This window comes from Lathyrus oleraceus, chromosome 5 (assembly GCF_024323335.1).
Source record: "Lathyrus oleraceus cultivar Zhongwan6 chromosome 5, CAAS_Psat_ZW6_1.0, whole genome shotgun sequence".
Classification (NCBI taxonomy): Eukaryota; Viridiplantae; Streptophyta; class Magnoliopsida; order Fabales; family Fabaceae; genus Lathyrus; species Lathyrus oleraceus.
The window spans coordinates 135,951,998-135,979,937 of record NC_066583.1 but is presented as its reverse complement, the minus strand read 5'-3'; the positions used below and the strand labels follow the sequence as shown (position 1 = coordinate 135,979,937).

The following is a 27,940-nucleotide window of genomic DNA, read 5'->3' as shown; positions in this document are numbered from 1 at the left end:
TCTCCGCATTTTCCGCCGTTGGAGGACTTCCGGACCTCCGATTCCAATTCCGTAAAAAGCTACACGTTCGGAAAATCACGACTCACCCAAACATAGATTCAATTTCAATTTTAACATAGTTTATTCATCACAATTTTTCAGCACTCATCATCCCAATTAAGGTCAATTCAACGGCTTATTACTACCCATTACATGTTAACCCATAATACCCATTAAACGACGATAAACCCCCCTTACCTGAGTTAATCCGGCAATCCTTTAGCTTCAAGCTTTTTCCTTTCTTTAACCCTTCTGCTCTTGCTCTTCCCTTTTTGCCTTTTCTCCACTTCTCAATCGCTTCTCTGCTTCACGTGAAAAACCCTCTTTTCCAAATGAGACTCTTTATATATATATATATTCCAATTCCAATTTATATTAATTCCAATAATATTCCAATTATTTAATTAAATTAATAAATATACTATTAACTTAAATTAAATAATTATCTTATTTTATCGGGGTGTTACATATCGCACTGCCTACAAAGCACCTATTGGGCTGACTCCGTTTCAAATGGTGTATGGGAAGACTTGTCATCTTCCAGTGGAAATGGAGCATAGAGCATTATGGGCTCTTAAGTTCTTGAATTTCGACTCCACTCTAGCTGGAGAAAGAAGGAAAGGTCAACTCCATGAATTGGAAGAACTAAGGAACGATGCATACCATTCTAATAAGCTGTACAAGGAAAAGGTAAAGGCATACCATGATGGAAAGGTCCGCCATAAGGAGTTTCATGTTGGACAGATGGTATTGCTTTTTAACTCAAGGTTGAAGTTATTTCCTGGTAAGTTGAAGTCGAAGTGGTCAGGACCATTTGTTGTCAAGGAAGTACGGAATTATGGAGCCATTGTGATAGAGGATCCAAAGTCACAAGAGAGTTGGACTGTCAATGGTCAAAGACTGAAAGTCTATCATAGCGGTGACATAAACCGTGATGTGTGTGTCATTTCCTTATCTGGACCAGGCTAATCGAGGTACCGTCGAGCTCTTAACGACGTTAAACAAAGCGTTTGTTGGGAGGCAACCCAACGTTGTAAGTTTGCACTTTATTTTTTCTTTCTGTTGTGTGATTGTTGTCTCTGTTAAAATTTTATTTTGGGGTTCTGTTTTTCAGAGTTCGCGCCGCGACCCCCAGTTCGCGTCGCGAACAGAATTAAGAATTTTGGGGGTTCTGTTTTTCACAGTTCGCGCCGCGACCCCTAGTTTGCGCCGCGAACTGAGGGAAGAGTTTCAGGTCGCGCCGCGAACACTGTTCGCCCCGCGAACACTGCGTGACAGAGTCATTTAAATTCTGTTTAGGTCACTTTCTTTTCTCATTTCAACACTTTTGAAAAACACCAACTTTGCCGCGCTTTCACCCCACTCTCAAAATCCTACCAAATCTTAAAATTCTTCAGTTCCCATTGTTCAAATCTTCAATTGTTAGCAAGATTTAGTGATTCAAAAGGTATGTACTCTTCAATTTCTCTTTTTCAATCCCTTTTGGGTTTTTCAATTAGGGTTGGTTAGAAATCAAATTTTTCTGTAGATTACCTCTTGAAATCACTATGCATGTTTGATTTAGAGTAGGATTAGGGTAGAGTTGAGAACTTTGATTGATTGGGAGTAGATTGCTTCCCACTTGTGGAACCCTAGGAAGCTCTGGGAAATTTCCTGGATTCGCAGAGTTCGCGCCGCGAACTGGCCTTCGCGTCGCGAACTGTGAATTCCAGCACCATGTTTTTGTGTTGATTGTTTGCTAATCCTGTTCATGTTTGTTCTGTGGTTGTTCTGGTGTTGATTGCAGATGTCCAAAAGAACTAAAACCACGGAACCTCCTCAAGCCCGTTCAATCAGAAAGTTCATAAGTGATGAACACGAGGCACGATTCGAGAGCCTCATTAAGAGAACCATTTTGCCTGAGAGGTTTATCCGGCTAGCTCCAACCGAGGTGTATCATAGCGTGGTTGCGGCTTTTGAACGACGAAAGTGGATGAAGTTATGCGAACCAGAAGCAGCAATCAACTACGATATTGTTCGAGAATTTTATGCGAATGCTATGCATCGCGAGGAGGGTATGGCTTTCATCTACCGATCCAGGGTAAGGGGCAAGATCGTTTCCTTTGGAAGGGATGACATTAATTCTTATCTGGGTAATCCCCTAACTCTCGGAGAGGGTGAGTGTTGTGAGTACAGTACCATGGAGGCAGCTAACAGGTGGAATCTGGAAGCGGTCAATGCTACCCTATTTCTCAGCGGAAAATCCTACGAACTAAATGATCAAGGACATCCGAAATTGTGGAAAAGAGAAAATTTTAATTTGGGAGCTAGGGCTTTTCTGGTGCTACTGTTGACTAATATCCGACCAAGAAGCCACACCACCACAATTCCTATGGACGTAGGGTGTCTATTGTACTGCATCATGGTCGGGAAGTCTGTGGATGTCGCAGCCCTCATTGCAGGCGAGCTGAGAAAGATAGTTTTAAGCGGAACCAATTTCGGTGGCAAAGCTGGTGTACTCGCATATCCAGGACTTATCATGGGACTGTGCCGTAAGGCAAATGTTCTCATCCCTGAGGAAATACACTTCTCGATCACCAGTATGATCAATGACTCATATCTGAACAGGTTTCTGCAAAACCAAAATGATAAGACTGATGCACCTGGAACCTCTTCATCCAGAGCCCGAGCCAGACCCAGACCTCAACCTCAACCTCACACTACCCCAGGCTTTGATCAGATGGCGTTTGCCAACTACTGTTGCGAGAGCTTTGAGGCCTCTAGGAGGTCTCAATCATTTCTTTTCAATGCCATGCAGCAGCAGTTCCAGAACACGTTTCTGGCACCAGAGGCACGTACTTTTCCTTCGCAAGCGGACTATGCAGCTTATGCAAATTGGCCTGAGGGCAGGCCAAATTTTATGGGGGGTGTAGGAGGCAGTGCTTACCTAAATGAGGAGATGGAGGATGTTCTTGGAAATGTAGGTGGTGACGAAGAGGAGGAAGATTGAGAATTCGGAGAAGTGGGAAGTTGTTGTATTTCTGAAGTTTCTTTGTACTATTTTTGTTTTTGTTTTTGGGAATTTGGATGTACTTTTGGGTGGCTCTAGTTCACCATAACTTTATTTTGGCACTTTATGTTTGTTAGTATTTTGACAATTGCATGAATGCTAGTTGAGATTTAAGTGTGTTTTAATCAAATTGTGGTTTACCAACATTTTTGTTTAATTGTTCTTATTCTTAAGTTAAGCTTTAAGCAACCGAGAAATGATCGCAAAGAAAGAAGCATAGGACACTTCGAGTGGTGATGATAAGAATTAGTGTCGGCATTTCAAGGTACACTTTATCGCTTTCTAGACTTAACTTGAGTAGTTTGATGGTGTGTGCAAATTCCATTTCATAAATTCATTGAAGTATATGTCAGTTTTGAATCAAAATAGGACTTAACCAATTGTGAGGAAACTTTCCATTGTACACTAAAAAGCGGGAAACCGAGCATTATTTTAACTCATTCTTATCATGCTAAATCATGCATCAATCTATTTTTGTGTGAAATTTTGAAAATGATAGAGGCATTGTTTGTGAGAAAAACCACTTGACCAAAAAGTTTGAATCAACTAACCTTGTGAGGAATAATCCTTAGTTAAACCCCTTTGAGCTTATTTTAGGATTCATTTGATTGATCATTGTAAAATCAATTGAAAATTGTGGAATAAATGAATCCTAATTTCTATCGTATCAGTTGAAACCTCAAACCGAGTTGTTTGCAAAATTTTGCCTTTTGCTTATGTCTAAGTAGGGAGCATTATTGAATAAATTTGGTTTTGGAATCTAAAGTTGGGGAGAGTAAAATGAGAAGTGATTAGAAACTTAGAAAAGTGAGTTTCTTATGAAAGGGTGAAAATTTGAAAAGAAACAAGAAAAAGAAATCACCCTTGAAACCATAGAGCATAAAAAAAAAATTTAGAAAAAGAAAAGCAAAGAAAATGCTCATGGTTGTGTGGATTTGAAAAGAAAAAGAAAAAGAAAAAGATAGGGATCAAAGAAAGGGAAATTGTGTAGGATTGAATATTTGGGAATGCTCCCTTAGGATAGGCAATTTGGTTGAATTCTCTTAATCATATCCTTTCTTGTGACCTAAGCCACATTACAACCGTGGAAAGACCTCTTGATTCTCATTTTTCACGTAATTTGGTACTTGTCGTGATAACCGCATGATTTGAATTGTTGTTGATTTAATTGCTTGGATGAGTGAAAGTAACCCTTCATGTTATTCATCATTATTATGATGTGTGTATAAGTTTGATTCAATCTTGACATATATGGCTTTGAATTCCTTGGAATGATTTTTGCACTTTACCATTTCCCTTATTCATGTTTTGATCTAGAATTGAGATAGGTGAATTGAGAAAGTGCCAAACGCTTTTGAACCATTTGAATGTCCTTGGTAAATCCTTGTTTCAATTTTTTGTGTCAGAGTTGTTAGGGACCAATTAGTACTACTTTTTATATCATTTTATTGGTCCCTTTTACCAAGTTTTGATGTAATTACACACTTTTATTCTCACTATTTTGTATAAATGCAATTAGGTTTAATTTATTTTGTTTTGAATAGTTATTTCACATATTTGTTAGTTTTGTAGAATTTTTGGTTAAGAAGGCTTTGGATTGCAACACCACACTTTGGAGGAAGCTTGCCAAACAAGGAAGCTGGAGAAGCAACAGTTCACGCCGCGAAGGCTGCGAATCCAGCAAGCTGACTGAGGGTCAAAAGTGTTGTCTTGCAGAAAAAGTTTATTGCCATTTTGATGTCTGCCTGGGAATTGCTTTCCTGCTTTAGATGATAATGACCAATTAGGGAAATGTCAACCTTTTTGTTAGAAAAATACATTATTCTAGGGCATACACTATTATCATTCACACATTGATATTGAGAGCTTTTTGTAAGAGAGAAAAACATAGTTTTTCTTCTTTAACTTTCTGCTTTGAACAATGATGATGAGGAGCTAAACTCCCCTTTGTCAAGATTGGAGGTAGTAGCTATTCTCATATGTTTGTGTATTCTATTTGATTTATATATGATAAAGATTGTTGATGTATTGAATACTGTTTTTTCCCTAAGTTGAAAACCAGATTTGAGTAGTTGTCGAGAGAGGTTATTTGAGTCTTGACATAAAACAGATTTTCAAGTAGTGAATAAGTTGTAGAGATAGATTTATTCATTACTCTTCTTTGGTATTAAACATTAAAGATTGCTATATTGATAGTTAGGTGGAGAGATCGTCTAAGGATCAATATAGTGATTATCACAATATCATTTAGACATAAATGACTTTGAGAGGATACTTGAACATCATCAATAATCTTGAATCTATTCATTTATCATAAGGAATCATAAGCATTTGAAATAGTGAACTCCAATCTTGCCAAGCTTTTATACTTGACTAAAACCATTTTACAATTTTTATTAACATTTACTCACAAGATAATTTTACAAACAAAACAATTGTGTTACTTTCTAAACTTATAACATTTGGATTATAGAACGGCTGTAATATCAACCAATCTCTGTGGATACGATATAAAAATATTTGCCGAAGATATACTTTTCAACAGCTATTTAAGGATGCCCAAGTCGTTGTGAAGGAGTGTGACAGATGCCAATGGACAGGAAATATTTCTAGGAGGAATCAGATGCCTCAAAAGGGCATGCTTGAAGTGGAATTATTTGATGTTTGGGGGATAGACTTTATGGGGCCATTTCCACCCTCATTTGGAAAAATTATATTCTGGTGGCTGTGGACTATGTCTCCAAATGGGTGGAAGTTGTAGCCCTCCCTTCTAATGATGCGAGAGTAGTGGTAAACTTTCTCAAACAAAACATCTTCTCAAGGTTTGGTGTGCCTATAGCACTTATCAGTGATGAAGGAACACATTTCTTGAATAAGCTCATAGAGAACTTATTGAAGAAATATAATGTGAAGCACAAGATTGCCACACCATATCATCCCCAAACGAGTGGGCAAGTTGAAGTGTCTAATCAGCAAATTAAACAAATTTTGGAAAAGACAGTGAGTGCTTCAAGAAAAGATTGGGCAATCAAATTAGATGACGCGTTATGGGCGTACCGAACCGCTTTCAAAACTCCAATTGGAATGTCTCTGTATCAACTGATTTATGGTAAGGCGTGTCATCTTCCTCTGGAATTAGAGCACAAAGCCTTTTGGGCATCCAAGTTCTTAAATTGTGATCTTGCAAAAGCTGGTGAATCCTGAATTCTTCAACTTCACGAGTTAGAAGAATTTCGTAATCAGGCATATGAGAATGCAAAGATGTACAAGGAGCAAACACGGAAGTGGCATGATCAGAGAATCATCAGGAAAGATTTCTGGGAAGTACAACTGGTAATGTTGTTCAATTCAAGGCTCAAGTTGTTTCCTGGGAAATTGAAGTCAAGATGGTTCGGGCCATTTGTCGTGCATAAGGTTTTTCCCCACGGAGCAATAGAGATTAAGAACCAAAACAATGGAGATATATTCAAGGTGAATGGCCAGAGGATGAAGCCCTATTATAGAGGCCAACAACCTGGATTGATTGACCATATGCGCCTCGCCTAATGAGGTGGAGAACCGTCGAGCCATGCGACGTTAAACGAAGCGCTTCGTGGGAGGCAACCCACGTGTTCGATTGTTAACTTATTTTGTTTTTTTTTTCTTTCTTTTCTGTGTGGGTATGAAACGTTGTTGCAGGTAAGGAGTGGAACTTGGAGAGTATAGTCATAATCACTTCTCGGCGAAAGGATGCCAAACCTAAGAAGCATTGCAGAATTCAGAAATTGAGGAAAACAGGGCATCCACACGGCCACTCGTGTGGTGACACACGACCGTGTTAATCAAAACAGTGGATTAACACGGGTGCCCGTGTGGTGACACACGGTCGTGTTAATTAAAACAGTGGATTAACACGGGCGCCCGTGTGGTGACACACGGCCGTGTTAATTAAAACAGTGGATTAACGCGGGCGCCCGTGTGCAGGAACACGGCCGTGTTGTTTGTAACGGATTAATTTTTGAAATTTTGTGATTTTGGGTATTTTTAATGTTGGGGCCCACTTGCTATTACATCTCTTCCCCACCACTTATTCTCACTTTTCTGATTTTTGAAACCTCTCTCTCCCTCTTCCTCCATTGTTAACCTAGCCTCCATCAAATTAAGCTTCACTTTTCTCATAGCTCCACTCACTTTAACCTCATCTCATCTTCACAAAAATTGTTCCTCTCGCCGTCCTCTACACAGTGACGGTGGCAGTTTTCACTAATCTGTTCTTTGGATTTTGAAAATTTTTGCAGGTACCATTATGCCCCCAAAGCGTATAAGCAAGGAGAAGGATGTAGCCACGTCTTCTCGACCGAAGCAACGGGTTAGACGCCCTACAAATCCTCATGGCATTTTGTTTGACCAACCGAATCATCAAGAGAGGTATGTTATTCTCGCTAAACGTAAGCTCATTCCGACACGATATATGTGTGATGCTACATTGGATGAGTTAGGTTTAAAGGAAGAGGTGCACCGCATGTTTCACAACATCGGTATGTTGGAATTCATGCAACTTGAAGCACCGACCTTCGCTCGTATCACCCTTGAATTCTTAAGTACGATTGAGTTCAAGATGAGGAGAAGGTGGACAGGTTCGGAGATGGAATTTTATGGTCAAATTACTTTCCGCTTGTTTGATGAAGATCACGAGTTATCTGTTGAGGAACTTGGGAGTATTCTGAGACTCCCGGTATCTGGACCCGGAACCCCTCCGGACACTTTTTCTGCAATTGATTTCTGGCAGGCTATTACAGGTAAAACTGGATATAACCCTAGCTCGGGAAAAGCTTCTGGAATTCATAACCCGTGCTTCAGGTATGCACAAAAAGGGTTAGCCTACACCTTGTTCGGACGGGGTGATAGTACCGGGGTCGCTGCTAAGAGAGAGTTATTTTTTCTTTTTTGCATGACCCACAATGAGCGAATCAATGCAGCGGCTTTCGCCGCCAATCATTTGAAGCAGGTTGGCCACGCAACTACTGGTGATATTTCTGTGGGTGGTATGATCACGCAGATTGCGGGCCACTTTGGGTATGATCAACTCTTGCTGGAAGAGACTGCAGTGATGGGCAAGACTAAGATCGACATGCACACTCTAGTCAATCAACAAATGATTGCCATCAGGCCGACTCATTACGCTCTGATGATTCACAATGTGGAAGTGCTCGCACTACCAGCACCTGGGTCCATTAGAATTGCCAATGTTGCTAACTGGTTGTACACAGGTTCAGCCCAAGCTGTAGGGGGAAGATGCTCAGTTTGACATTGACCTTTCAGGTGAGGACATGGAAGAAGATGAGAGGCCAGCTACCCACGGTATGCCACCCCCACATGATTCGAGCCTACATGGTGAAGGATCCTCTTTTATGTCTCAGGACCAGTGGGGTTGGATCCAGACTGAGATGGGAACTCTCTGCACCGAGCAAACCAGACAAGGTGCGGAATTAGACAGAGTGTGGAACTATTCCGGCAAGGGACAGTCATGGATGACATGCAAGCCATGATGCAATGTCTGATGTTGCATTTCCCGCACGATCCTCTGCCTCCTCCACAACAGTGATCACTGTAAGTCCTCTTTATGTTTGAATTTAAACATTGAGGTAAATGTTTAGTTCAAGTGTGGGGTGGTTTTTCTCCTTTCATGTTTTTATTTTCTTGCAATTTGTTTTATTTTTGTTATGTTATCGTTATATTAGTATGTTTGTTTGTTTTGTTTGTTTTCTGTTCTTTTGGACCTACTGTGTGTACAGAGTGATGAGAAACGGTTGGACGAGCCCGGGATCAATGGTAGTGGATGAATGACACCCCTCAAACTTAGGCTGATAAGGCACCCCGGAAGTTGATGCAACCTTGAGAAAATAAGTCGGACACAATTTGGGGACACCGGACCAAGAGAGCGGTAGGGAAAAACCAAGTCAGAAAAGAACCACATAACACGAGGATGCTTCAGAGCTTGCAAGCTAACCAACATGGTGAGATCACAAAAAGCCAAACACTAAATATCAGCATGAGAGTTCAGCCAGGTATGACTTTATCACTTTGATTTTGCGTATGTCCTGTTGACACGTCACAGCATGACAACACACACTGAGGCAAGTTGTTTGTTTAGCCAGGGCCTTTCTAACCATCCCTATCTGTATGTTTCCCTTCGTGAACCCCGTTGAGCCTTAGCCATTTTATTCATCATAAACCCCCTGTTAACTTTTAATCATTCATTTTTTTTCCATAACTCGGTATGATTGTGTGAATTGTAAGATGTGCAATAAAACTAAGTTTGGGGTGGAAATCTTGAAAGAGAAGGCAAGTGCATAATAAGAGATCATACAAAAAGAAAAATAGTATGTATGTTCTTTAAAAGAAAAAAAAAAGAAAAAAAAAAGAGAAAAGAAAAACAAAAGAGAAATATGCACTTGCCGAGACTTAAGACTCTAACACATAGAAAATGCTCGAAAAATTTGAGTAAAAAAAGAGTCAAAAGAGTGAAATTAACCCCCAGAGTATACGTGATGCACGAGAAAAAGAGAAAGAAAAATCACACAACATGACTACTGAGTTCAAAACCCTTTGTTATCCATTTTTTTGTTTATCCCACCGTACCCAAGCCCCGTTACAACCCAAAAAGACCTCGAAAAGTGTGTGGAATCTACTGTGGTAGTGACATTAGAATGTATTCAAAGTTAAGAGTTTGGTATTGCATACTGTGCTGCGAGTGTACACACCTAACCCTGAGAGATATTGTGAGTGTGTGAAAAGCTTGCAGGTGAAGAGGTTTCTGATGTGGAAATATGGTAAACTGCCTGAATCGGAGAGACCTGAAACTCGATTGGAAAGGAAGAACACAAATGGTGAAAGACTAGGTTGCATTGTGGAAAAGGAATTCGGGGGTGACCTTTGTTTGGACTCAATACATCACTTGAGGACAAGCAATGAGACAATTTCGGGGTTGTGATCGGTCACCATTTCCATTGAATTCCCACTGTTAATCCGACATATTTTCATCACTTTGGTAAGATTTATGTTTGTTTTTAGTTGCTTCGGAGTCATTTATCATGTTTTGTTGGTTTGGTATCGCATTGCATTCGATTACAAGTTTATGTCAAAAAAAGATCTCGTTTATGCTTCGTTTGGTAGTGTCATTGTTACAGGCCATTGCACAGGTTTAAAAGCAATAATGGTGAAGTTATGAATACTCAGAAAGGCAAAAATATGAAGAAACAGCAGGTCAACACGGGCACCCGTGTGCCACAACACTGCCCGTGTTGTTGATCAGGCAGAGCAAAATGGGAGAAGAAAAACAGAGATCAACACGGGCACCCGTGTGGTGACACACGGCCGTGTTGTTTAAAACAATGCATTAACACGGGCACCCGTGTGGAGGAACACGGCCCGTGTTGTTGCCTCTGTAGCTTGTGTTGAAAATAATTATCATGGAGAGCAACACGGGCACCCGTGTGGTGACACACGGCCGTGTTGTTGGGCGCAGCTTGGAAACCCTAACTTTTGCTTTGTGAACCGATTCTGCTCATTAAGGGTAGTTTGGACCTTTTGCTTGGAGGAGATTCATCTGAAGCTATAAGAAGGCTTGGAAGAGAAAGGAGAAGGGACTTTTTTGGAACGGACGAAAGAAAACATTGCATTGGAAAAGATAGCTACTACGAAGGATTTGAAGGCGGCGAGACTCAAGGGCATCAACCATTGAAGATCAAAATCTCCTAATTCTTTGTAATGTCTAATCTTTACATTATGAATTCTTTGAGTATTATGAGAGGCTAAACCCCCTTATGCTAGGGGGTGGTCCTGATTTAATCGTATGTTATGAATTTGAACAAATGATTTCTTGATTACCATGTTACTTATTTCAATTCAATTGTGTGATGTTATTATGCTTTTGTATCGGACAAATACAAATTGATCTATGACTTTCAATAACAGGATTGTGATTGTGAGGGTTTTCACACAATTGGGTTTATGAATGCATCATCTAGGACTAGTAACTTTTGTAAATCACCGTAAACCTTGATATTGTTTATGATTAAAATCAATGATTAATTGAATGGACATTTGAGTAAGAATTGATAGTTTAATAGTTTCTTCCTTAAGGACTTAAGGAAGAACATTCTGAGGTTAGGTGATTGAATGTTTCATATGTATGAAGGAAATCTTGACTGAATTCATAACTGGTTAAATCAACCACTCACCCTAGCATATTTTATCTTAATCAATTATTTCTACTATTTTTGTGTTTACTATTATAAACTCCAAAACAACCAAACCATTATCTTTTTGTTCTGATAGAATCAAATTAAAATAAGTATTTCCTACGCAATCCCTGAGATCGATACTTGGAAATAAAACTCCTTATTACTACATCGGTAAAAATAGTACACTTGCTATTTTTCCGATCATTTAACTTAGACCGTGAACTTGTTAATCAGCCATATGGTAATTGCAAGTTAGCTAGTGATATTCATTCTAGTTTCCAATGTTTACCATTTTTTTAAAAACCAGTGTTGTAGGATCTCTTTTATTTTGATTAAATTTGTATTAATGGTTCAACTTGTTTTAAATCATAAATATTGTACCCTTAGGCTTATTTTGGAGAGAGAAACTTATTAGTAAAACATAAACACTCACTAAAGATAAGTCGGGCTCTAGACAACTTTTGACAAGGTCGAGAGAGCCCGTCTTAAAATAGCAAGGAAGAGCTTTCTTAAGAAGTTTGCCCGACCCAATCGTTCTTTCACTCAAAGAACGTTGGCCCTACGTGCATCATGCTTGAGATGATGTGTATAATCCGATCTCTCCTTACCATATTTTCAAGGCCAACTCGCCTCTCAAGAAGCTTGTTTGACCCGAGTGATCTTCCTACTTTTAATGAGAACGATTAATCCCGCCCTTAAAAAGCAAGGGCAAGATACCATAATTATAAGGTCGGTTCACCCTTCAATAAACCTTCTAAACTTAACCGGTATTCCACTCAAAGCACTTCGGCCTTATGCGCCTCATGCTTGAGGGGTTATGTACAACATGGTCTCTCTCCTTACCTCAATTAGAAGGCCAACTTATCCCTCAAGAAATTTGCTCGGTCCACCTGGTATTCCATCTTTTAACGAGGTTTAAAGATCATTCCCTAAAAAAGAAAAGGGTGAGCTACCCTAGTTAGAATGTCGTATCTCCCCCACAAAAAGCTTGCTCGACCCAACCAATCTTCCATTCAAAGCACTTAAACTCTATATGTGTCGTGCTTGAGGGATTATGTACTGATACTCTTACTTTTGATTGGTGGACTTTTACACATAGAAAATGTACTCAAAGAATAGAAAATGTATTCAAAGCAGCTTAATAATCATAATGAGTCAGAATTAGACAAGGGAACAATAGATTTCATGGGTAGATGACCTTTAGTTGGTTTTAATCGGTCAGAATTAGCAGCTTAATAATCATAATCATAATGAGTCAGAATTAGACAACATCAGAACAATGGGCTTGATGACCCTTAATTGGTTTTAATCGTACATTATATATATATATATATATATACACATTCATGAACATCAAAGGTGAAGAGAGGCGATCCGTTCACAATTCTCAAGGCTTTCTGACTAAGACCTTAATGACCATTGTTAGTAAGGTTATGACTAAATTTCATTGGTCCTACATTAGTAAGCCAACAATGATGTACCTTATGTGTTCATTTTGCGTTGATTTTGTGGGATACAGATTGTACTATTGTACCATTGTGTCTGCCATTTTTACAGACCGTTATGCAAGGATACAACTACATTTTTGTATTCCACTTATACTCTCCAACAAATCTTTTCATTTCCTATATAATGGAATCTTGGAAGAATTGAACAGTGATAAGAATTCTAAGAGAATATCATCTACGTGAATATTGCATATTGTGAATATTTTTGAGAGAAAAGAAACATACACACAAGGAACTTTTGTACATACTCTTCATAGAATATATTTTGTGTGAAATACTTTGTAATTTATTTGTGTATTCTGCTTTATTATAAGTATTTTGTAAACACTTTATATCCCAATCTTTGTGATTGTATTTCCTTGAGTGGCTAGGGTTTAGTCAGAATTACTCAAGAACACATTCACAGTTAGTCTTTGTGGTTTTAATCAAGTTTGATTATGAAGGATTAAGTCCTTGTGATTTTTGCCCTATGGAGAATTCCTGTAGTTTTTGATTTTAATCGTGTTGTATTGGGTGTTTTCTTTGATGGTTGTTGTTTAGTTTTGTTTCTATTTTATTTGTTGTTTGGTACCCCTTATGTCTGTCTTTCCGATTTTAGTTTTGTACTCTTAGTCATTAGTATACACGTCTAAGGCGATGACTCAATTAAGTCCATCACCGGTGATGCCTTCAAATTTTACCGTTAGATTTAATTAATGATATAGATTTAATAGGTAAAAAGAATAGAATATGTAGGTAGACATTATCACACAATATTACTTCCACATTTTTTCAAATATTTATTTTTTTAATAATTCTTTTTCGTTTAATTATACTAGGAGTTATACTGGTGATTGGATGAATATAACAACTCCCACCAACACGTTTCAAGGTTTGGTAAATCATTTGGATTTCTTTTAATTCCTCTTTCATTGCTTGCTACTTTCTTATATTTTCCAAGTTATATCCATTATACCTCCTCTATCCGTACCTATACTTTGCTACCATCGACAAACTGAGATTAAATAAAATTTTTAAACAAAATACTGTTGTTGTTTGCATCTTCACCTTTGGATTGAAAAATGCATCTTATTTGTGTAGTTCATATATGTTGAATTTGTGAACTTTAATTATTTAACAAAATAATGCTGTGTTTTATGAGATCGAGGGAACAAAGTGTTATTAATAAGAAACATAATCATCCTTTAGCAAAATTCGTTTGACAAAATAATGTTTTATGCCAAGATTGCATATGTTGTAGTATTTAATGGAAAAGAATGATACTGAGGGAAAAAGATTCCGTGAATTAGGGCCTGTTTGATATGGTTTTGAAAAATTGTTTTTTAGTTTTTAAAATTTAAAAATTATAAAATTTGTTTGATAGTCTAATTTTATAAAACTATTTCTCAAAACTATTTTCTATTTGTGAGTTTTTAAAACTAAAAATTTAAAATAGGTTTTAGAGGTTTTGATTTTTTGGTTTTTAGTTTTGGAAATTAGGAAGAGGACAAAACAAGAAAAAATGGTACTATATTCATCAATAACAAATTTGTAACGATGTTCAATTTAAAAATAATTTTTGAAAATTAGATTATCAAACATGTTTTTTCCTCAAAACTTTTTTTAAAAACTTAATTTCCAAAATAATTTTTAAAAACTAAAATCTAAAACTCATTCAAACGGACCCTAAATGTCTAAATACTTTCATCTTTGTTTTTATCAAATCTAAGTCATAGATTATATCCAACCGTGTGATTTTAGAGTGTCACACCGCTGAGGGAAAAGAATGATACTGAGGGATTTTAGACATATCCCTAAAATAATAAAATACTATTTTTTAACTTAATTTTAGTTTTAAAAGAGGAAAAGAATTATAAATTAAAAAAAGTTATTGATTATTTAAATGTGATATAATAGTTAATTTTTATTTAAAAATAAAATAACTAACTTCCACTTGCCATCTTTAATTATTTTTTGAAATATTTACCATATAGAGAGTAAAATATGAAAGAAAGTAGGCTATATAAAAATTAGGTTTTGTCTTTATAAATCATAATCACTAATTTATTTAAAATATTTTGATTTTTATTTTAAACATTTAAAAAATAATACAGACGGATGATAATACAGACGGATGATTGTAATGCATTGACAGTGTTCTAAGATAAAATACCTCAAAGAATATTAATTAATAATAATGAAGTATATGATATTCAAATGGGCATAGCATAACGGCACAAGGGGCATACATGACTTGTTTGGAGCCACTTTACAATACAATTATAATGAAAAATATGACCACATGCCATGGTTGATATCCTCACGTCATCACTATCACCACCTTCTTCTAATTCATCATGAAATTTCTCCATACATATGCAGCAATTCCGAGGAAGTGAGTATGCTTTAAGAGACAAAATAGCATCATTGGATGCGGGAATTCTTTTTTCAGATTGCATAGACTCTTCGATGACTGCAGGTTCTCTTATCATCATCATCTCTTCAGCTGTTCTTCTTTCTTCCACTATAATAGTCAAAAACAAAGGAATCTCTTGGATAATATGATTGGAAACTGGTGCCGCAAGTTCATGAATATCAAAGGGAAAGAACAGTCGTTTGACCTTAGGTATAAGATTCAGTGTCATCTCGGAAAGATTTTCAGAGTTGAAATACGGGGAGGAGAATCCCTGCAAGTATAACCAAAGGAAACTTTGATCGTGCAAGAAGAATTCATTGCAATTTATACGTATAGAGGTTCTAAACATGACTGACACCGTCATAGGAGGTGAAGAGAAATCTCGAAGGTATGCCGTGACTTGAAAATTGAAGAAATCTGACGCCACAGGAATTGGCCTAGGCTGTCGATTTTTTGAATGGAGTCCATGGGTTGTATAAACACTAAAACTATACCCAATTGATCCTTCTTCTGCCATAGTAACTCACCAAGAAGTATGTGATCAATATAAATCCTACTTATATTTGTATTTATGAGAGAAAGTGCTACAGCGATGAACTTGAATTTGAAAAAACTAGGGCATCCAAAACAAAGCAAATATATATAATATTTTCTCCGATTAATCATCCTAAAATTATGCCAAGAAAGTAGAATCTTTTTTTTCTAAATAAAAAAAAGTAGAAGCAAGGTTTATAACTTATATATATATATATATATATATATATATATATATATATATATATATATATATATATATATATATATATATATATATATATATATATATATATATATATATATATATATATATATATATATTTATTGTAAACAAGGTTTGAATAACCAAAATATTTATTTGAATATGTGTTGATCAGTAAATCACTAGTAAAGTAATAATAATTTTTTTTCATATATTAAAATAATATTTATTTTAAATATATAAAAAGTTAAAGGAATAAGATATTATTAAAGTTTATTATAGAATGAGTTAATAAAATAAAAAGTTATTAAGTGATAGATATTCTGTTTGTCAACGGAACTTCAAAAGCTTAATTCGTCTAACCGAGTAATTGTTGAGTTTTACTCATCTATATGCATCCTAATATTTTAAAGAAACTTATTATTAAGAAAATGAAAAAAAGAATAACCTAAGTACTTAGAAGAAAGGTAAAAAATAATAAAGATAAAACATCATGGGCTCATTCGTAACAAAGGGTGCAATGCTTAGCAAAATAATATAATAATAAAGGGTGCAATATTATAATAAGTTGCATCTCAACTAATTTCAATTTCATGGGGGTGCAAATAGGATAATATAGTAGGGTGTGTTTGTTTTAAGGTTTGAAAAAATATTTCGAAGAATATGATTATGGAAAATGCAATATTTCCAATATTAATTCAAGTTTTACGAAATTATTCCAAGAAATCTTTTAATTTTAGGAATCTTATTTACACATGAATTTTCTATTTTTATTCCAATACTTAAAGGGTGGAAATACAACATTTCCATGAAAATAAATTTAATCAACTATAATTTTCCACTATCTTTCACATTTATTTTTAATTTTATTTTTTTATAATTTTAAATTAAATAAATTTTATAATTATTCCTAAGAATCTTAAATCTCTATCAAACATATGAATATGAATAATATTCCTGGTAATAATAATCCTGGGAATATTATTCCAAGGAATATAATTGTAAATCTTGAAACAAACACACCCGTCACATAATAATAATCCTGGAAATATTATTCCAAAGAATATAACTGTAAACCTTGAAACAAATATTATTCTAAAGAATATAACTGTAAACCTTGAAACAAACACATATAGTCAATGTAGAACACCAATAATATTTATACTAAAGTTCAGGGGTGCAAATAGCATAACATAATAGTCAATGTAGAACACCAATAATATTTATATGAAGCTTTATAAAGTTAAGGGGATGCAACTGCACACCCTCACCAGTATATAGGTCTGCCACTGTTGCAAGGGAAGGGATTCTCGCAAAAATCGTAAAAACTACCGTTGGATTACAAAATATTTCCCGTGACCAACCATTTACAGATTGTAATTTTAATATTCCAGATCAAATCCAATAAATTACAAACAGACTCATTGAAATAAATATTGTTTCTAAACGATCAAATGCTCCACATAACAGCAAGTCAAACCATTCCTTCTTTACCTTTGTATTCCTTATTCTTCCTACAACAACTCCAAGAAGCAAAGTGCTCCCAAGCTGAATCGTTATCCGACGTAGCAATATTCAAGCAATCAATTATTTTTCACCATACAACTGACACGACATTACACATGAAAAACAGGTTCTTTAAGTCATCTTCAACCATTTTACACAGTGAGCACGCAAAATATTTATTAGGAAGAATCACACATCTCGAACGTAAAAGGGGCTGAAGAATTTCAGAGGGAACAAAACGCTTTGTTCATATCGGCAAAAAAACTGATTCATACGAGCCCTCCCTTGAGATAAAGTAACCCGATTTAACCGAATAGCCAAACTTAGTAACATGACACCTTGTTGTCAAACTTAGTAACATGACACATTGTGTCAAATGACACCAAGAGGTCAAACTTAGTAACATGACACCTTGAAAGTTATTATCATACTGATCGTATCTATAAAATTTAATATCAATCAGAAATCATTAGACATATCAACGAGATGCATAAAAATCAACGTATTACAAAACTTCATGAATACCGTTAATTTTTATCATTCATGTTACTATTAGGAAAAAAAATCTAAGTTAATTTTTTTTAATTTTTAAAATAAATTTAGTTTAATTTATTTTTAATATATTTTTTTAAGTTTTTAATTTTTACATTAATACATAAATATAAATAAATATTACCGACAAAGATGTATCTCTAAACCAACACGTTATAGTCGTTTTACTCCACTAACACAATTTATATTTAATATTAATATATCAACAACTTTATTTAAAAATAAAATAAATTTTGTTTAGATGTGTATTTAAAGAATATTTAATTTGTTAACAATGTCTATGTAAACTTTTTTACATTCAATAAAATCAAATCAAATATATATAAATATATATTTAAAAAATTAATCCACTAAAGTGACACAACTAGTACAGAAATAACATTAAAATTATTGATATAATACATATTTTATTAAAAAAGTATAAAATTTATATACAATGACAATTTTATAATTAAAATGAAAATTATAATTTTAATGTGAATCATTAATACCCTTTTTAAAAAAATTTAGTGTCTAATGTAAGTTACTTTTATTACAAATAAATTTTTTAATGTAAGATATCTGCTTTTAAGAAAAATAAGTATAAAATAATAATGTTTTTAGAAATATTAAATGTGATACCAAAATTTAAGTATGTACCTAATTTGATTTGGAAAAGTTATATACACAATAAATAGATAATAAAAATTGTTACGAAAACTTTAAAAAGTCGGCTTTTAAAATATATTAGGATTTGACGACCATTGCATCTTCTCTTTTAATTCTTCTCCCAATCAATCAAAATTAAAAAATTCTCTCAAAAAATATTCATAATCAAAAGCTTTCTCTAAATCAATTTTGAATAATCACAAACGTAATCCCTTTCTTTTAAGTTTCAATCGAATTAGAATCGGTGTTCCATTCCTCTTGCCATAGGTCACCGTGTCAAGATTCTTGTGGTAGGTCATTTGACTTATAATTATTTTTCTTAAACCATCCCTCTAATTTAGTTAGTTTTCTTAAATTTGTATTCTTTGGAAATAAAATTTTATATCACTTTGATTCAAAGTTATAATTCTATAATTTGATATTGAATATGTTATTTGATACTTGATTTCTATGTATTGTTTGTTGTGATTAGTTCATAAGCAAGGATAACATATTTTGATTTTCATCCCAATGTGTTTTACTAATTTGAAATCCATTTGTCATGGATTGTGATAATTATTTTATTTTGATTTGTTTTTGTAATACAACTTCATTTCGTTCACCATATATTTAACATTTGTAGTAGTTTAACGAAACTGAATAAACGAATTGTCAATTTGAACCAACACGCAAGGGCCGACCCAATCAATTCAGAGGCCCTGTTCTAATTTTAAAAAAGGGCCTATATATATATATATATATATATATATATATATATATATATATATATATATATATATATATATATATATATATATATATATATATATATATATATATAATTTTAATGATTAAAAATGACAAACAAAAGATAAAATTATATATTAACCAAATGAAGTACCAAAAAGTTCAAAGGTATTGTTTAAACTACTAACACCATTTCTTACAACTTAAATTATCTAACTACATAAAAAGAGTCTTCCTACGAACACTTTTTGAAGCAAAATCGTCAACTAAGTCTTCATATTTTATTGTCTCGAAAATATCATTTTCAATAGCTATTAATGTCAATCCATTAAGTCTTTCTTGTGACATGGTAGACCGCAAGTAAGTCTTTAACAACTTCAATTTTGAAAAACTTCTTTCTGCAAAAGCAACTGTCACAGGAATAGTCAATAGTCAATAAGATTCTATATGCAATAATTGTATTAGGAAATAATCCAAGCCTTTTAAAAATAATAATATATCAGTAGGTCTTATGGTTTCTTCAGGCAACATTTCTCTTAGTAACTTCAACTCTGCAAAAAATTCATTCCCATAAATATCAGATTGCTCATTATGTTTCAATGCCTGCTCAAAGTTAGTACAACAAGACTTCAAAGTTGCATCATCTAATGATTGTAACTTGTGAGAAGTAAACAAGAAACCAAAAATACTTTCATACTCTTGGTATTGCTCAAACCTCTTATTAAGAGAAACAACAGCTTGATCAACAAGGTAAAGAAAATAATTAACCCTGAATGATTCTTCTTCTGATAGCTCGAATGATGGGATATTCAAATTCTCATCAAATTGCCTTTTTCTTTTAATTATACGCCTTTGAGGAAATATTTGAGCAATATGCAATTCCACTGCAATTTCCTTAGCGTTAATCAATACTTTATAAAAACCTGTTTCTCTATATCCCTCAAAATACGAAATCAACCCCTTAATTTTTTGCATAGCAACATCAATAAGCACATCCTTTTCCTGTAAAAGCTTGCTAACAGAATTAATTGCAGATAATATTTCAAACCAAATAATTATAGCCATCAAAAACTCAAAATCACCAAGCTCATTTGTTGCTAAGGATTTAGCTTCATTTTGTATTTTAGGATCAAGATCATTTCCTGACACTTCAAGCAAAGCTTTTGTAAATTCTAACATTTGAGTTCTTATAGCTTTGACACTTTCTACACGACTCTTCCAACGAGTGGATGACAATGATTTTGGGGTCAACCCTTTTACATTATCTTTCAAAATTTGCCATCTCTTAGTAGAATTGGCAAAAATTGTATAAATGCGTTGAACAACTCCAAAAAAAATCTTAGCTTTAATACAAGAGTTAGCCATATCACACAATGCCAAATTAAGACCATGACAACCACAAGGAGTATAAAAGGCTCTCGGATTTATGTCTAAAAATCTATTTTGCATACCTTGGTGTTTTCGTTTCATATTGGACCCATTATCATAACCTTGCCCTCTCACGTCAAATAGATCGAGACCAAGTTCTTTCAATTCATTTTGTAAAACATCAAAAAGCCCCTGACCACTTGAATCATTCACATTCAAAAATCCTAAAAATGATTCCTCAATACTAATAGAAGCTGAAGAAATATCCACATATCTTATTATCAAAGACATCTACTCTTGGTGACTAACATCAGGAGTACAATCAAGTATCACTGAAAAATACTTTGCCTGTTTGATTTTTCTAATGATTTCAATTTTAATCGCAGAACCAAACAATGAAATCAACCCATTTTGTATGTTATGCCCAAGATAATGAATATGAACTTTTTGAGTTGTAACACGTCTAACATGTTCTTGGATGATTAGGTCAAATTCAACTAACATTTCAATCAAACCAAAAAAGTTTCCATTGCTATCTTCGTACAATTTCTCCTTAGAACCACGAAAGGCTAAATTATGTTTAGCAAGAAATTTCACTATTGAAATAACTCTTTTTAAAACATTTTTCCAGTGATCTTTTTCTTTCTCAATTAATCTTTGAGTTGTTTTATCAATAGTTTGAAATTTTTGCAGCCTTTTACGATACTCATACCAAGTAGTCATATTTTTAACATGTTCCATGCCTAACTCGTGCTCTTTAATTCTTTCACCAACGTGTACCCAATCACTATAACCCTCATTTTCTAATTGTCCCCTAACAATCCCATTTTTAAAAACATTACAACAAAAACAAAATACTCTATCAAGCTCTTTCGAATAAACAAGCCAATCTCTATCACACACCTCTCCATTTGCTAAAGCTCTAGTATACAAATTAGTCGTAAAACGTCTATTCAAACTATCTCTAGGACCCTTCACAATAGAATTATCTCTTTTAGGACCTTTCACAACTAATAAATCAATCAGTTTAGGTTGAAGACGATCCCAATTTCTTGGATCAAATATATCATAATCAACATTATCATTATCATCATCATCATCATCGGCATCATCATCATTATTAACTTCATCAACAATTGGCACACTATCAAGATTATCATTTTCGATTGGCACACTATTAAGATTATCATTTTCAATGGGCACACTATCAAGATTATCATTTTCAATGGGCACACTATTAAGATTATCATTTTCAATAGGCACACTATCAAGATTATCATTTTCAATAGGCAAACTATCAATATTATCAACATAACGACTTTCATTTGAAACTTGTGATTCTTTGATTAAAAATTTATCAAGAGCTCCTACTTGAGATTGAATTAACACTTCAATTTTTTTCTTTTTCTTACGTTTATCATTTCCACATTCAAATTTTCTATTCTTAGGAGGCATCTTAGGAGGCATAATAAGAAAAACCTGAAATTTCTCACAATGTTTTTTGTGTCCGTCGATAATCTACTAATTATCCTGTTGTGAAATTGTGTTCCTACATCAATAACAAAAAAAAATCAATTACATTAAATAAAAGAAATTATAAATTAATCATCAAAAAATATTAATAATTAAATCATGGAGAAAAGACTTTAATTAATATTCAATTATATTTTATTATGTTTTGTTCTTCTCTAATATAGTACCATAAAAAATTAATAATTATAAATTAAAAGCAAATTATAAATTAATAGTAAGAAAATAAATTATATTTAATTAAATAAATTATAAATTAATCATAAAAAATATCAATACTAATACATACTAATTTTGCTTTGAAAGATTCCAAATTGCAATTTGGTCTTATGAGAAAAAATAGGTATAAAAATCGTCACTAACACCAACAGTATTCTTGTTTTGAATCTTGATATTACTGAGTAGTATATACAGTATACTAGTATCTCATTTCACCCTAAAATTTTATTTATTTATATATTATAATTTTATAAAAAACACAAGTTACCCTCATTTCCACCCTAAAATCTAAAATCAATATTGATACAGAAACTAAAATAGGATTTCACCTTAAAATTAAAAATAAATATAAAATTACTATTTTTTCTACCTTCAAAATCAAATAAGCACAATAAAAAAAAATGGAAAGTAACTAATTGAATAAACTAACCGGATAAAAGAAAGGATTGAAAAGGAAAAATAAGATTTTTTTTCCTGGTTTCAAACAGCTCTAATAGAGAAAGAGAGAAGAGAATATCGTTTAAGAGGAGAGAGAAGTGAGAACGTGTGAGAAAGGAGAAAAAAATATTTGGTTTTCAAATATCCTATTTTTCAGGATTTAATATTTTATTTATTATATATAATACAAAAATATTTTTATTTATTAAATTTTTTATATTCAATAATAATAGTTAATTTGATGTCCCACAAAAAGTGAGGTTCTCTACTGCTGCACAGCTTGCATAGGAAAAGAACCGGCCCTCTATATATATATATATATATATATATATATATATATTATATATATATATATATATATATATATATATATATATATATATATATATATATATATAAGAGAAAATGTTCCTCTTTGTCCCATAAACTCGCTTTCTTCATGTAACCTAATAAATCGAAACGACCACTTAGCACCGATGTGATTCACGCTGCCGTGATTTTTTTCCAGCCTTTAAGTTCATGATATCTTCTCTAAGTTTGTTGAAAAGTTGATATTGTTTCTCCTAATTTATCAAACGTTTATTTGCTTTTGATTTATTAAACCATCAAAAGTAGGTTGAGGGTCCAAATAGGAAATTTCTTTTGTTTTGTTGTATGTGTGAAATTGATTTTTCATGAGTGTATTTAAAATTAGTGAGGATATGCATGGTAGGATAATGTTTGATTTATAAAGTTTATTTGAAATTAGTGAGGATATGCAGTGTAGGATAATGTTTGATTTATAAAGTTTACTTGAATCAATATATGAAATTGATTTACCATCCAGTGCATTTGAAACCTCTTTCTCTGTTCTTTTCCTCCCCATATCCCAAAATCAAATCAGTATAAGCACCCTAAACCAAAACAGTATATGAAACCTGGTTTACATTTCATTTACTTGCTAATTATTTATGAGACAAAGAAAGACTAACACTGTGATAGATTATTGAGACAATTCTATTTTTTTTTTTAAGTTAGAATAAGTTTAATTAGTCTTTTTTTGAGATTGTTATAGAGATCGATGTATTCAACCGAGTTAATGTCAAGTGATCCGATAAATTCTATCATGTCAAGGTCTCTAGGGGCCAATCAATCCTGATCAAATGTTTCTTTAGGGTATCTATTTTCTGATTCCTCTTACTTAACACTTGTTGATCCAATTTTGGGCCACTCTGAAACATACAATCAGAACAATATATTCTCAATTAATTATAATCATCTAATTATTATAAAGTTTGACTTTACTCAGAATTATTTTAAAAAGCCAATTAAGTACATCATAAGCTCACAACTAATCTCTTAAAGGAATCTTATTTGCCTGTGGCATTTTACATAAAATCACGTGGGTAGAGAATACATTCGAAATTAACTAACAAAGATTGAACACTTATGATAATTAAACCTATCTATTCCCATTGATAGGGGAAGAGTTGTGGTGCTTCATTGCCTTGAGAACCATCCGAAGCAATGTTATACAATGATGAACAATGATCACTCTCACTCCCATTAGGGACCAAAACTCTATCCATAGATTCAAAGCTGTTGTTATTACCATGCAGACTCAGTCCTAAGGGCTGCATAAGGGACATAGAATGAGGCGGCTGCTGTTGCTGCTGCTGCACCATTTGGTTCAAACCATTCTCGGGTGTGTGTGTCTGTGATGATGACAGAAGAGAGAGAGCACAAGGAGATTCGTTTACTGAAGAATTCGTTAAGCTATCACAGAACATTTTGTTACTTGTCCTTAGAAGAGGTGTGTTCTGGTTATGAAGCGAGGGAATGTTGTTGTCAGTGTGTAAGAATTGAAGTTGCTTCCCTTCTCCATAACTTGTTGCAGTAGAGCCGAGAAAAAGATCTTGTTTGTCAATTACCGGAACTTGTTGGTGTTGATTGTGGATGTGAAGCATGCCACTTTCACCGGAAGAAATGAGTCCGTTACTCCAAGCCGAATTCACCATGGCAGTAGAACTCGAAAAGGGTAGCAACTGTGTGCCTGAAAAAGTATAGCAGTAAAATTTATTGGTATGGACGTGTTAGTGTCAGTATCGTGTATGGTGTCTGTAAATGAAACGTTTGAGTAGAATCATTTTGTTTGATATATGTACCCTACTAGACATATTATATTAGTGGCCATTAGATTGTCATGAGGTTGTGGGAACATAAATGGACCAAATCAGACGCACTCATCTAGCTAAGTGCATACATTGTGTTATATCACACATGAATCTTCTTACTCGTCTGATATACTGTATATTTTTGTATCTATGTGAGGATCTTTAGCTAACTTCTGCAACAAATCTAAGCATATATATGCAAATGGGTCCACACTCAGGATAATAATGTGGTAGAAAAGCTAACCTTGGTAATTGGACAAAAAACTGCCAGCAGGTCGCGTGATAGGTTCAGGCTGAGGTTTTCTTCTCCTTCGGTTGTGTCCGTCTAAACGCTTCCTGCAACTTCTTTTTCTTTCATCAAATTGATCGAGCGAATGGAACCTACAAAAAAAATGGAAATTATGATTCAGGATTCAAGGAACCTCAACCACGTAACATGATGTCACATAAACACGCACACAGACACCAGATAAAAACCAACACATTGACCCCGATAGTCAACTAGCATTATGTCACATAGACGCGGACACGGATACCAAAATACAAACCAACATTGACACTAATAGTCATCCACCTAACATGATGTCACATAGACACGGACACAGACACCTTATACGCCAGATACGACCGATAGTCATTTGAGAAAATAGTATAACTAAATCTAATTGTAAGCATATGTATTGGATTCGTGTCACACATCAGACACAGACTTGTAATATGCAGGTTTCTTATGTGTTCGAGATTCTTCTTGGTTAAAGAATAAAGAAAGCTAATTAAAGAAGATGCTAAAGGTGTATAGGAAACAATAGTACTTATGAAGCTAACATGAACCATGGATAAGGATTCAATTACAAAATCCAATAAAGGCAAAAACAAACTAATAGAACAAATTACAAGCAATCTATAACTATGTGTACACATATACCTGCTACACTGTTGGCAGAATCTTTGTTTGAGTCCACCAATTGAAACCTCAGGAGTCTTGGAATGAAGTTCACAAACCTTATGCCGCCTATGATAATCTCTACAATTACTAAGATCAGAATTGCACCCATCCACAACACACGAAACTGTCAATGTAGTGTTATTAACCGCTCGAGCTCTCTTAAAAGATCCCGAAGACGAAGAAGGCGACGCAATTTTGGAAACAGAAGCAGAAACATCTTTGGACAAAGGAAGTGGTGATGATGATGATTCAGTAGCAGAATTCCCAACCTGACCAAGCTTCAAGTCAACAGAAAACTCCCCTTCGGTTTTATAACCTCCAAATCTATTTGATTCTTCCATTGTTTCTATGTTAGGTAATGTTGTTGCCTCTTCTATACCACTCAAATCCCAAGAAGAAGCTTTCAAATTCCACTCCATAATAAAAACTTTCACCTATGTTTATGAAACAATAACTACCTAGGTGTCATGAAGTAACAAAAGTTCCAAAGAAATTCAGGTTATTCTACAAGATACAATGAAGCAAAGACAAAGAAACCAACATAGAAAATAAATAAATGATGAGAGAGAGAGAGAAGAGAGAGAGAGAGAGAGAAAGTACTAGCAGTAGCAGACAATTGTAGCAGAAGGATGCCTACTTCTTCCTTCAACCACCACTCGTTGCCTGACATGGATGGATTCCGTGAGTACACAAAACAGTAAATAATAAAATAAAAATAAAAAATAAATAAAAATACTATTTTCTTGTATAGGGAGAGTACAGCTAAAAAAACATACCTAAGAAATTGTGGATCACACAGGAAAATGGATAATGTATTGAAAAAGTTGAAGACACTGTGTAGAGAGAGATAGGAACAGTGATGAAAGTGAGGCAAAAAAGGACCTGGATGATATATAGGATGGTAGTGAGAAGTTGAAGAAATAAAAAAATTATAAAAATAAATAGTTTTGCCAAATATAGGGTTACTTGCTATTCCTAGAGTGTATAAAAGATTGAGAGAGAAAAGAAAGGAAGATGCATAATTGCATAGGATGATGATATATACTAGTATTGATTGATATTGATATAGGAGGAGTGAGTATTATTCATATAATAACGACAGCCTGTTAGTTGCTTTCAACTTTTATAAGTCAGGAAAAGGAAGTACATAGGAATGGATGCTCAAGACAAGGCATGTGGCATTATGTTTCATTTTTCATGGCATGTCTTTCTCCTGGGCTTTTTTTTTTATTTCTTCTTCTTCTTTTGTGTTTAGTATGTAAAAAAAATTAATAACATGTCTTTTATAAATGAAAAAAAATGCTACAATATTGTTTATTTGAAGACGGAACATTCACACATTAGGTAAGGTTGGTCACTTTGGTTGATATTTGATAATAAAATGTCTAATAATAGTGATTTGTGGAAGACACTCATCATTTCTTTTTTTCAGTGTCCTTTTTACGAAAGTCTTGAATTTGAGTTTTGCTTCGTGACATTCTAAAAATAAATGTGGGCTATACTAATCTATTTTTTATTTTGCAATCTATAACTACAACTACAATGCTCAAGTGTGAGACACAATTATTGCTGCTATGGTTTATGCTTTTTAGACTGCATGGTTTAGTACAAATCAAGTTATATTTCATAACTAAATCATTCTTATTCAAAGAAGTATTTCTTTCATCATCTCCGATGTTTCTCTCGTTTAGAATGTTAGGTATTGAAAAATATATTTATCTAATTTTGACTCTTACATATTTTATAATTTTGACATAGTTGATTATCTTCCACGTGCTTTCAAAATTATTCATATGATTTTCAACTATTTTCTTTTTAAATATTTAAATCACACATATGACGTTATTAGAAGTTGTTTGTGTTGGAGTTGGTATTTATATTGTTGAAATTTGTTTGAAG

The 27,940-nt window shown here is 33.9% G+C and overlaps 3 protein-coding genes across 6 annotated transcripts; all 3 read right to left on the bottom strand.

Annotated features, from left to right (window-relative positions):
* Nucleotides 1-15,013: 15,013 nt before the first annotated feature.
* Nucleotides 15,014-15,803, bottom strand: LOC127079253 (probable E3 ubiquitin-protein ligase ZFP1). The gene has a single exon (XM_051019659.1). It carries the CDS (start codon nt 15,731-15,733, stop codon nt 15,014-15,016), a length of 720 nt encoding a protein of 239 aa, XP_050875616.1. The 5' UTR covers nt 15,734-15,803.
* Nucleotides 15,804-21,046: 5,243 nt separating this feature from the next.
* On the bottom strand, nt 21,047-22,210 carry LOC127079252 (uncharacterized). The gene has a single exon (XM_051019658.1). The coding sequence runs from the start codon at nt 22,208-22,210 to the stop codon at nt 21,047-21,049; it is 1,164 nt and encodes a 387-aa protein (XP_050875615.1).
* Nucleotides 22,211-24,263: 2,053 nt separating this feature from the next.
* Nucleotides 24,264-27,134, bottom strand: LOC127078376 (squamosa promoter-binding-like protein 13A). 4 transcript variants are annotated; one of them, XM_051018833.1, is made up of 6 exons: nt 27,008-27,134; nt 26,818-26,923; nt 26,642-26,704; nt 26,021-26,507; nt 25,340-25,476; nt 24,264-24,974 (listed from the first exon to the last, which is right to left on the bottom strand). In XM_051018833.1, exons 4-6 carry the CDS (start codon nt 26,458-26,460, stop codon nt 24,388-24,390), a joined length of 1,164 nt encoding a protein of 387 aa, XP_050874790.1. In that variant the 5' UTR covers nt 26,461-26,507; nt 26,642-26,704; nt 26,818-26,923; nt 27,008-27,134; the 3' UTR covers nt 24,264-24,387. The 4 variants fall into 4 exon arrangements, with proteins under 4 accessions (XP_050874790.1, XP_050874789.1, XP_050874791.1 ...); XM_051018832.1 differs by having other exon boundaries at nt 26,818-27,113; XM_051018834.1 differs by having other exon boundaries at nt 26,021-26,499; nt 26,818-27,113.
* Between the last annotated feature and the right edge of the window lie 806 nt (nt 27,135-27,940).